Here is a 12,219-nt window from a genome sequence, read left to right on the forward strand (position 1 = left end):
CCTCTGTTGGCTGACTGGTTGACAAGTGTGATGTTATACTAAGCATTGTAAAAGTATATAAGTGAACCTTGTGGCAAGGGTTCTTTGAGATCATATTTGCCAAGAGAGATGTACTTTGACATGCCTGACTTTATATGATTATTCTTGCACAAATGCCTAATGAAAGATGATCCTGATAAAGCTAATAAAAAATAATCGATTGGAAAATATTTGTACAATTGTCATTATTCCCAGGCAACAAAGGGCAGGGTTTGGTAAGTTACCCTGTTCAGGGTCATTTTCAAGTACTCACTTATTTGTTATAGTGTGTGCTTTCATCCATGAGGAAATTGTATAATAGACCAGTTTAAAAAAATTACAAAATCACCCCCAAAGTGCATACTTTAATCTGCAAAATGGCAATATTAATATACATTTATCTACATATAGTCCTGAATGGACAAACACTAGCCTCCTTTTGAGGATTTGGTGGATTCCACATATAGAAAAAGGGGATGGGATTTGTATACTGCTTTTTCTGTGTGGTTTACACAAATTAAAGCAGTTTAAATTTTTTAGATAGTTACTTATTTTGTTCCTGGGACAATGAAGATATGAGTTGCCCAGAGTTACAAGGAGCTGCAGTGGGAATCAAACTTACAACCTCAGGGTGCTGAGGCAACTGCTCTAATCACTAGGCCACTCCTCCATGTTAGAAAATATTATGTCTATGCAAATGGTATTTAAATTTATACTCTAAAGCAGGGGTGTCCAACATTGGCCTGCAAATTCATTGGGGAAATCCTGAAAACATGACTGGATTACGACCCTCGAGGACCAACATTGGATAACCTAAAGTAATCCAACTGCGGGGTTAGTCCGGTAGGCAACAGGTCAACAGAAAATTTGTAGCCATTCTCTTTTAATTTCACTAACTTTACACATTTCTGATTTGCATTAAAGAGCTACATCCTTCATTAGATCTAAGTATACAGTAATTAGTAAGTTAATAATAACTTTATTTTTGTATACCGCCATACCCAGATGAGTTCTAGGCGGTTCACATTAATTAAACAGAGTTACAAGTGGTTCCGTACAAGATTGATCAGAGTTAACACCCCCTCCTTTACTTTAAACCACCATTCTAATGTAATCTGTGATTTGCTTGTACTGTATATGTAGGCATCATCTTTTAAATTAATCTGCTATTGAAATAATAGCAGCTCTCAAAAAACATTCAGAAATGATTTTTTTTTGTTCTAAGAATTCATATCCCCACTGTTAGGCCTTAAAATGAGGCACACAGAAGTATAAGAACTATGTTAGTGTAACCAAGTCCCTTACTGGTGGTGTTTCTCCCTCCAGATTCTCAGTTCAGCAAAGACATCATCCCAGTGACTGTCTGCCAGTGCTTCCGCATTGCATACGTGTTCACATTTTTGTCTTAACTGCTTCAAGTAGTGTACAGAAGCTGGCTAATGAAATAAACAGAATGATTGAATTATCAGCAATCACATATTCTGCATTTTGCACTTAATTTACTCTAAATTACCAAACACAATCCTGAAGAGAAGAAGCCCCTCTAATAATCAACATGATAGCCCATAAAGGACTCTCTGGTAGATAGGGGCTGTGTATACAAGACTTCAAGGTGTTCTATAGAAATATGGAAGACAAGACTGGCCTATTACACTTTAAAGTCACCAACAGAGAATGACACAGGGACAAAGTCCTGTCCCCATGAGCTCTGTCCCTGTCTCTACCCCACCCCTGTGAGCTCATGCTGATCCCATTTGTATAAGCCCATAGTTATGGTTTTATATTTAAATCATTCAAGTATAAAAAGAAACAATATTCTGTACAATTGTCATTTTAAAAATCACAAATACAAAAAAAGGAACAAAACCCATCTCCCCTCACAATATCTCCTTCACTATCAGAAAAATGGAATGCTACATAGAAAATTCATCCTAACAGAATACCTCGGTCACACACAGAGAACACAAATGCCAAATACATAATAACTGACCAAAAATGATAAATATAAGTTAAACCAAAATACCAAGACTCTACACCTTCCATGTAGTACAACACTAAAGAAACAAAGATTAATTTCCTCCTATACTGTGCAAAGCATAACATAGTAAATGACGGCAGATCAAGACCTGAATGGTCCATCCAGTCTGCCCATAAGTTGTACTCATTAAAAAATACATGATTAGATTAATTTGTCTCTTATTTGATATTTCTGGGCCGAAGACTGTAAAGTCTGGTATTGTCCTGGGTTCCAAATGCTGAAGTTGCCATCCAAGCTCACTCCAGCCTGTCCAACCATCTGGTTGTTTACAGTATATCTACCGTAAAGTCTGGCCAGTAACATCCTCCTGTTCCATATTAATGGAGTTCACACTGATGCCCACCTCAGCCCATCCTACACATGCCAGGGATAGTGTTAGGCCAAGGAGTGCAATTAGGGCAACTGCCTCCTGGCTAGAGAAAGCCCTAGGCCTGCTGGAAGCTGAAGATGGCATGGGCTAGTAGTGGGCTTTGGCGGTCCCCTCCCAAATTTCTTCCCTGGGCTCTACCCATGTCTAATATCAGCACTGGCAAGATAAACATTTCAGTTCTTATATATTCTAATTACAAAATAGAAAATAAAATGATTTTTTTTCTACCTTTTGTTGTCTGGTCATTTTATTTTCCAAGTCATGTTGGTCCCAGGCTCTGGTTTCCTGTGTCTCTGACTTCTCTTAAGTCACTTCCCAATGTCTCCTACTCATTTGACATTTCTTCTTCTCTATGCTCATCATCCATTTCCCTTCTCTGTGTCTGTCCCCTATACTTCCCTGTCTAGCATCTCCCCTGTGTCCATCTCTCTGTATTTATCATTACTACTACATATTCCAGCAGACATCATCTAAGTTTTCATCCTTCATATTGTTTGAATGTGTGCAATTTTTTACCAGTGTATGAAACTGGTAGTATCTGCAGTTTCCACTTAAAACAATCTGCCCCAAAGTAGAGGCTGCAGGCATTAAAAAACAAACAGGAGATGTGACTAAAGACAAAAATTCATCATATTATAGTTGTAGGTTTAATGGTAGAATACCAGTGTATATTTCAAACATAAAAAGTAATTTTTATACCCCAAGTTTTTCCCTTCGGGCACGGAGGGCCTTTATAGGATTTCCACAAAGCACTTTGCTCACACCTAGGAAAAAGGAAACAAAACAAAAACATATTTGTTACAAGGTAATTATAATAAGTTTAAAAAGATTTGGGGGCCATTGACGATTTATTCTAGTGATCAGACATTTTAAACACCAGAATATTGGATAAGATAAGGGGGGTGGGATTATAATGGATAATATATTGATAGTTGTTATTTATTGATATATGGGTGGGAGGGATGGGTTTCTTATATAATGTCATCCTTCCATCCTCATATCCTGACCTTCATTCAAAAGAAAAATACTGAAAAGAACACAAATAAATAAACTCAGACCAGAAATATCCTTGAAAAGCAATAGACTCTCTTTAGACTTAACAAAAGCTCAATAATAATATAACTTTAAGACGGTTAATCCTCTTCATTTCTTCCTTCTTCAATTTCTAAAATAATATATCTGGAAATCAGTCCATCCTCTTCATTTCTTCTTTCTTCTTTTTCTGAAATAACATATCTGGAAATTAGTCAATCTTTTTCATTTCTTCTTTCTTTTATTCCTGGAAACACTTCACATAGACATTGGCTCTGAGGTGGCAAGGAAACTTTTCAGTTTTTCTGGATCCTCAAAGTAAAGTGACTTATTTCCAGAGGAAATTCTCATTCTTGCAGGGTAGTATAAGCCATATTTGTATCCTTTCTCTCTTAATTGCGCTCTAAATTGAAGAAATTGCTGCCTTACAGCCACAGTACTTTTTTCAAAATCCGGCAAGAATATCAGCTTAGAGCCTTTGTAGTTTAAATTTTTATCAGCTTTTACTAAGCTCAATATTTCAAAAGCTTGACTGAACCTCAGAAGTTTGAAAATCAGAGGTCTAGGCTTGGAGTTATTTGCTGACCGTTGGAAAGGAATCCTGTGTGCTCGTTCAATTTCTAGGGGGTACTTAGTGTTCAGCTGCAGCAGCTTTGGGAGCAAATTCTCCAGGAACTGAACCAGGTTTCACCCTTCCAAATTTTCTGCCAGACCAAAAATTTTAATGTTCTTTCTTCTGCCACGGTTCTCATAGTCCACCAGCCTTTTCTGTAACTCTTTGATGATTTTATTATCTTCCTTAGCTTGAACAGCAGTTAGTTCCATCTGATCCATCCTGGATCTAAAACTGTCATTCTTTGAGAAGTAGCCTCTAACTGCCTGTTAATGTTTAACACTTCTTCTTTTACATCTTGAATGCTTTCTGCATTCTTCTGGATCTGTTTGAAATTTTTTTAAGTTCAGAAATTATGTCTTTTTTCCCTATTTCTTCTTCCTCAGGAAGTGGGGCTTTTGCTGCCGCCGCCATATCTTGCTTGAGGCGCTTTGCCGTACCGGATGTCGCAAAAGCCGCCTCAATTTTCCCCTGGCGTGTGCTGGTCATCTTCTCATAGCACCCGGACGACAAAAATTTAATTTTTTGGCAAAAATGTATAATATATTTATAATAACCGCTGCCTGGCTATCAGAGCTCCACTTCCATCCACTGCACGTGCCAAGCCACGCCCCCTATCGCCCCAGTTTTCAAGGATAGGTTGCAAACTCGGAGTATTTCCGCTATTTCGTTTCTTAGTTCTTTTAATACCCTTGAGTGGATTCCGTCCAGGCCTGGTGATTTGTTGCTTTTCAGTCTATCTATTTGTTGGAGGACATCCTCGTGGCTTACTTCTATTGTCGACAGTTTTTCTTCTTGGTCTCCATTGAAGATCTCTTCGGGTTCTGGTACATTGGATGTGTCCTCGTTTGTGAAGACTGACGAGAAGAACTTGTTTAACCTATCAGCTACCTCTTTTTCCTCCTTTACCACTCTCTTTCTGTCTCCATCATCCAATGGTCCTACTTCCTCCCTCGCCGGCTGCTTCCCTTTAACGTATCTGAAGAACGATTTGAAATTTATTGCTTCCCCGGCCAGTCTCTCTTCATATTCTCTTTTCGTTCTCCTGACCACTCGGTGACATTCTTTTTGGTGTGATTATACTATAGCAGGAAAAGAATCCTTGCTGAGAAATTTAGATACTATAGTGCTCATAATAATAATTTAAAAAATATGTCTAAAAACCTGCCTAAATCGGCACTTGGACGATCAAAAAGACAGGTCGTGCAAGCACTGATAATCGAACAGGGTTTTAGACGTATCTAAAACCAGTTTAGACCTTTTCCCTGCCTCTGTGTGCACAGAACAAAAAGGGGCGTTTTTTTGAGGCGTAAGGTGGAGGGTGGGCAGGATGTGGGCCGACCTAGACTTAGTCTTCCAGCAGCCATAATAAAAAAGTTTGACAAGTTGCCTGGACGGAACTTATACGTTTTGAATTGGACCAAGTCAAGACAGGTATAAGTTCTGGATTGGGCTGCTGCGCCCAGGTAACCTGTCCCCCCCGCACCTGTAATGATCGCAGCAGGAGGGATGCCTGTCCCTCCTGCCCGAAGCCGCTGCAACCCCCCCCGAATGATCACCAGCGGGAGAGATGCCCAATCTCTCCTGCCGCGATCCCCCAAACCCTCCCGCAAGCATTGCGGCAGGAGAGATGCCCAGTCTCTCCTGCAGACACCCCACCACCACCCCCGCAAGTTCACTGGCAGGAGAAATGCCTTGTCCCTCCTGCTGACACCCCCCCAAAAAGTTCACCCCCCCCCCCCCCCCCACCAGGACCCGACTCTACCCGGATCCCCCCACAACCTGGTTTGGTTGGCCAGCTGGGCGGTTCCTATCTGCATCCGGTTGGCAGGCCCGCCTTTGAAGGAATAGCAGGCCTGCCTCTTCCGGTGCATCATGGTATTACTACCATGTATAGCTACTGTCAGGCAGGAAGTCGTGAAGATGTAGAAAATGACTTTCATAGCCTACTTTTTTGGAAGTATTTTTGGGATGCACGCTATCTAAGTAAACTTATGGCTCTCAAGTATAGTATTGATGACAGATAAATTTTAAAAAAACATGAGCCCCTTTTCTAACCTAGTACAAGAACTCTGGATCAACCTAGCTTATACCCTTATGGATGAGTCATCCGTTACCTCCTTTTGTCTCAAGCAGCAGCCAATTGTTTGTCTATAGTTTGTATATTTGTTAGTTTAATACAAACATCTATTCTGTTGCTAGTTCCTTTGTTGTACTGTTTTTTTGGGGGGGTTTTTTAACTTCTTTATTCATTTTTCCATCAATCAACAAGTTTACAATTTTATACAATATATTATACACAATCACTTGTACATTCTTAACCATATATCTTATCAAGTTGTAAAATATCCCACCCCATCCCCTCCCATTTCTATATTTCAATCATTATCATATTCTAACTCTTTCATTATATATTCAATCAATCTTGTAAAGGTGCCAAATCATTTGAATATTCCATTAATGGCCCCCATATCTTTTTAAAATTCTTATAATTCCCATTCTGTAATGCAATAGCTTTTTCCATTAATTGTATCATAGGACAGGGCTACATGATTTTCTAATAGCAAATTAATTTGGGGCCAGATTTACTTCCAGAATACATTTATACAAGGACAGAAAAAAATTAAATGATCTAACGTCCCTGCTTCTTGCTTACAATGCCAACATCTACTAGATCTAGAATTATCTACTTTCTGTAAACGAACTGGGGTCCAAAACACTCTATGCAACAAAAACAACCATGTTTGTCTCATAGATGCTGACATTGTTGATTTTATTCTCCAAGACCAAATTTGTGGCCATTGAGATGCTGAAATTTGGTGCTTTATCTCAATGCTCCAAATATCCCTCAACCCAGTTTTCTTTTTTTTATTCAAATATTCACTTAATAATTTATACCACTTTGCGGCTTGGTGACCCAAGAAATCCGCCTGAAAGCAAAGGAATTCTAAACTATATTGATTATTAAGAGTCTTCCATTAAGAGAACCCCTCCTGAATAGCCTGCTTCAATTGCAACCATTTAAAACTTTGATTTTTATTCAGACCAAATTTGTGTTGCAATTATGAAAAACTAAGCAGCGATCCATTTAATATAACATCATTCAAGGTACGAATACCCCCAATAATCCATTGCTTCCAAACAATTTGCGCTCCGCCAATTTTGATCTTGGAGTTTACTCAAATGGATTGGTGTAAAGATTTAGCAATTGGAATAGGTGACAGGTTACTAACGTACCTTAATGTTTTCCATGTGTCAACAAATATTTTATCTTCTCTATATCTTCTAGGTATTTTTATACTAAGCAAATGAACCAAATGAGAAGGAAACAGGAGCCGCCATTCCAAATATAACCAATCTGGGACATTCTCCATGAGCTCTGGGAGGATCCAATACATACCCTGACGTAGAATATAGGCTTGATGATACCTATGAAAATTTACCCCTCCCTCCATAATTGATCTTTGTAAAGATACTAAAGCAATTCTTGGTCTTTTACCCAACCAAACAAATTTCGTAAGAATACCATTTAACTTTTTATAGAATGATCCCTGAAAAAAAACTGGTATCATACTCATTTGATAGCAAACTACAGGCAATATCATCATTTTAATAGTTTGAACTCTTCCCCCACCATGATATATGCAATGGATTCCATTTTTCACACATCTCTGTAACTTTTTTAAGTTAAAGTTTTTCATTTTCCTTTAATGTATCATCAACATTATTTTTAATTAATATACCTAAATATTTTAGTCCCTCATCCTTCCATACAAAATCAAATGAATCAAATAATCCTTTGACACAGTGAACATTAAGCGGTAAAACTTCAGACTTACTCCAATTAATCTTATATCCTGAGAATTTTCCAAATCTTTCTATCATTTCAAGTAGGCATGGTATGGTGGTCTCTGGATTCCTCAAATAAAATAAAATATCATCTGCATAAGCAGAAAGTTTATATTCCCAGTTTGAATAGGGAATACCCTGTATCCCCTCTGCTTGATTAATAGCAATTAACAAGGGCTACAGAACAACATCAAAAAGCAAAGGAGATAAGGGACAACCCTGTCTAACCCCCTCCGCAAGTCAAATCTATCTGATAAACTATTATTAATATATAACCTTGCACCAGGGGAACTATACAGCATTTGAATCATTTGAATGAATCCAGATCCCACCCCAAACCAATCCAATGCCTAATACATGAAATTCCATTCTACCTTGTCAAAGGCCTTTTCTGCATCTAGAGAGACCATAAACGTCGGATCTTTTACTGTTTTTGTTAAATTTAAAGTATGAAACGCCAACCTAGTATTATGTGAAGAATGTCTCCTTGCAACAAATCCTGTTTGATGAGTATCTATAATGTATGGGAGAACTTTTGCCAATCTTAACGCCATTATTTTAGCAATAATTTTCCCATCTACATTTATTAATGAAATAGGCCTATAGTTTGATACCAAAGTAGGATCTCTGTTTGGTTTTGGTAAAACAATAACCACTGAATCTGTCATAGTACCTTTAATACAACCATTAGTTAGTTGATATTTATACAAATTTAACAGATATGGTAAAAGAGTAATTTGAAATGATTTATAAAATTCCACTGTAAACCCATCACCACCTGGAGCGGATCCAACTCTAAGAGATTTCAATGCTTCTTCTAACTCTTTTAGAGATATAGGTTCTTCTAAACTTCCTTTTATATGTTCAGGAATTTTTGGACCCTCAAGTAAATTTAAAAAATTTAAACCATCTTGTTCTTTATTTCTATAATTTTCTGAAGAATATAGATCCTTATAGAAAGCAAGAAACTGTTTTAAAATATGCTCATTTTTAGTGTATGAATCCCCTTTATTATCTTTTATTATAACAATTTTTGTCCTCCTTTTTTTTGCCTTAAGATAATTTGCTAATAATTTTCCAGCCTTATTTGAATGTCCATAATACTGAGCTTGCTGATAAAACAAATCCTCTCTAACAAGCTTTGAAGATAACTCATTGTATTTGGCTTTAGCTTTTAACAAAATTTGCAATGTCTTCTGCTCCCACCTATCCACTAATTTGTTTCTAAAATTTTAATTTCTTTTTCCAAATCATAGAATTGTCTCTTTGCTTGTTTTCTGACATATGCTGAATTTGAAATAATATATCCTCTCATGGTTGAAAGCATCCCATACCATTTCTATATTAACCTCTCCCGAATCATTAATTTGAAAAAACTCATTCATTTTTTATTTAAACTCAACAGTAAATTTTGGATCTGCAATCAAAGCATTATCAAACTTCCAAATCGGCTTTGCCTCCACTTGCTCATCCAATTGTAATTCAATCCAAACACCACCATGATCAGATAAAATTATCGGATCTATGATGGCTTTATTCACTTTCTGAGCTATTTTATTTGAAACAAATATATAATCAATTCTTGAAAACGAATTATACACTTGCGAAGAAAAGGAAAATTCCCTATCATTAAAATGAAGAATACGCCATATATCTGTTAAATCACAAGATTGAACCAAATTATCTAAACCTAGTGATTTTAATATTTTACTTGGACTCTTATCCATTATCGGATCCATTACAGCATTGAAATCTCCAGCCACCACTAGATTAGAAGCAGCCAGTGGTAATAGTATTTTTTGTATATTTTTGAAAAACTCCATTTGATTAGAATTTGGAGCATACAGATTAAACAAATCAAGGGTATTATTTCCCATGCTAATTTTGATATGTACCCACCTTCCCAAGGGATCTGCAGCCACCATTTGAAAGTTTGCTGAACATTTCTTGCTTATTAATATTGCCACACCTGCCTTCTTCCCATTCGCTGGCGCAAAAAAACACTTGGAAATCCACCCCCTTCCAGCTTCCTAGATTCATTAATCGATAGGTGTGTCTCTTGTATGAAATATATGTCCGAATTCTGTTTCTTAAGGAAATCTAACATTTTCCTTTTCTTAATCACATGATTGAGGCCATTTACATTCAATGAAAAAAACTTAATCATCATTAACACATATCTTCATTCTAATAATATCATATTTTATAATTATTATCAAATGATCAGGCACCCATGCATTCATAACTTCCAATATTAAATCCTTTAAATTCTCATGTCTCTTCTTTCCCAAATGTACTCTGAAACAAATATTCAATAATCCCTTAATCCCCCACCCCTCCCCTTCTTCCCTCCACATATTTACTTTCCCTTCATCTTTCTTCCTCAAATTCATCACTAAATAAATTATTAATACTCCCCCCCAACCCTATCCCTCCCAAACCCTCCCTCCAAATGGATAAACTTGTAACGCACATAGGAAATGCAACCCCACACTCCCCCCAGACAACCTTTAAAAATATTTCAACTCATATAATATTAAAAATCTATTCAATTCAAATATTATCATACCTATATATCAATTAATATCTTGACCTTAAAATAATCATCCAAATAAATTAATTTACCTATAATAGCATTCAATTAAATTTCATAATTCAATTTATCCCTACATTTAATCTTTTAATAATTATCCCACCATATTTATTATTAGTAAATTAATAATCCCCATCCATACCCAATCTTTAAAAAACAAACTTTTACTTAAAATCTCTAATTTCATATCAAATTCATTTAATTTCATATATCTCTATTTCCCTTCAAGTATATCTGTTCATTTATTTCATATCTATTACTTATTAAAATATTTTATTATATCAGACCTATAAATTCATTAATATATTGACCTTAAATAACCCTCCAAAGAAATTCATTTACCTTTAATATCATTCAATTAAATTTCATAACTCAATGTTATCCCCATATTTAATATTTTAATACTTATCCCACATTATTTGTTCTTAGTAAATTAATGATCCATTTCTATCATTTCTATTACTTATTAAAATATTTTATTATATCCCCCTTTACCAATATATCCTACTATTCCACTTAACTAACATATATTAGCAGGTTCTAAAATAAATTTTTAATACAGTCCATCTGCTTCACTTCTTCTTACTTCTTTCTTCTGTCTTCTTTCTTCATTCTTGACCAGCTTCACATAGACATAGGTTCTGGATTTGTAAGGAAGTTTTTCAACTTTTCCAGGTCATCAAAATAAAGTGATTTGTTCCCCAAAGAAATTCTCATTCTTGCCGGGTAGTATAACCCGTACTTGTAACCTTTTTCCTTCAGCTGAGCTCTTAATTGCAGAAATTGCTGTCTCACAGCTACAGTGCCTTTTTCAAAGTCTGGCAAAAATATGATCTTAGATCCCTTATAGTTTAAATTTCTGTCTGCTTTTGCCAGACTCAAGATTTCCATTGCTTGGCTAAACCTTAACAGCTTAAATATCAGAGGTCTAGGCTTTGAATTCCCAGCTGACCATTTGAAAGGAATCCTGTGGGCACGTTCGATTTCTAATGGGAACCTTGTGTTTAACTGAAGCAGTTTTGGAAGTAAATTTTCCAGAAATTGTATCTGATTTTCCCCTTCCAAATTTTCTCCCAAACCAATAATTTTTATATTCTTCCTCCTTCCACGATTTTCATAGTCCACTAGTTTTTTCTGCAGTTCTCTGATCAGTTTATTATCTTCCTTTGTTTGTGCTGCAGCCATTTCAACCTGTTCCATTCTGGATTCTAAAACGGTCATTTTCTGATTCACTGCCTCCAATTGCCTGTTTATATTTAAAACCTCTTCTTTTACTTCACTTATGCTTTCCGCGTTTTTTTGAATTTGTTTTGATATTTTTTTCAATTCCGCCATTATTTCTTTCCTTCCACTTTCCTCTTCATCCGGAAGCGGGGCTTTAGCTGTGGCCACCATATCCTGTTTGAGACGCTTTGCCGTGCTAGCGTTTGCGAAAGCTGAATCGATCTTTCCCTGTCTTGTGCTCGCCATACTCATATATCTCCCGGCACAAGAAAAACTTGAAATTTCTTCGGTATCAGGTATATTATTTATAAATTGCTGCCTGGGGAACGGAGCGACATGATCACACGTCCATGTATCGCGCTCGCCAAGCCACACCCCCCCTTGTTGTACTGTTCTATTTGGCACTATGCCTATACATCATCTTTGGAGAAGGAAAAAGTTTTGAGGTAGGGATAGGAAGTCATGTAAATATTAAAGAGAAT

At 36.5% G+C, this 12,219-nt stretch overlaps 1 protein-coding gene across 7 annotated transcripts in view; it reads right to left on the reverse strand.

The window, feature by feature from the left end:
* Positions 1-12,219, reverse strand: part of LRRC56 (leucine rich repeat containing 56) — a 105,935-nt gene that overhangs the window by 31,008 nt on the left and 62,708 nt on the right. For all 7 annotated transcript variants that reach the window (XR_004537672.1, XM_033928890.1, XM_033928891.1 and 4 more), the window contains 2 exons: positions 3,126-3,190; positions 1,324-1,454 (listed from right to left, as the gene is read on the reverse strand). Coding sequence is in view for 6 of the 7 variants with exons in the window: in XM_033928890.1 (XP_033784781.1) it covers positions 1,324-1,454; positions 3,126-3,190 (196 nt within the window). In the remaining variant the exon portion in view is untranslated. The remainder of the gene's footprint in view (positions 1-1,323; positions 1,455-3,125; positions 3,191-12,219) is intronic.

Source organism: Geotrypetes seraphini, chromosome 19 (genome assembly GCF_902459505.1).
Source record: "Geotrypetes seraphini chromosome 19, aGeoSer1.1, whole genome shotgun sequence".
In the NCBI taxonomy this organism is placed as follows: Eukaryota; Metazoa; Chordata; class Amphibia; order Gymnophiona; family Dermophiidae; genus Geotrypetes; species Geotrypetes seraphini.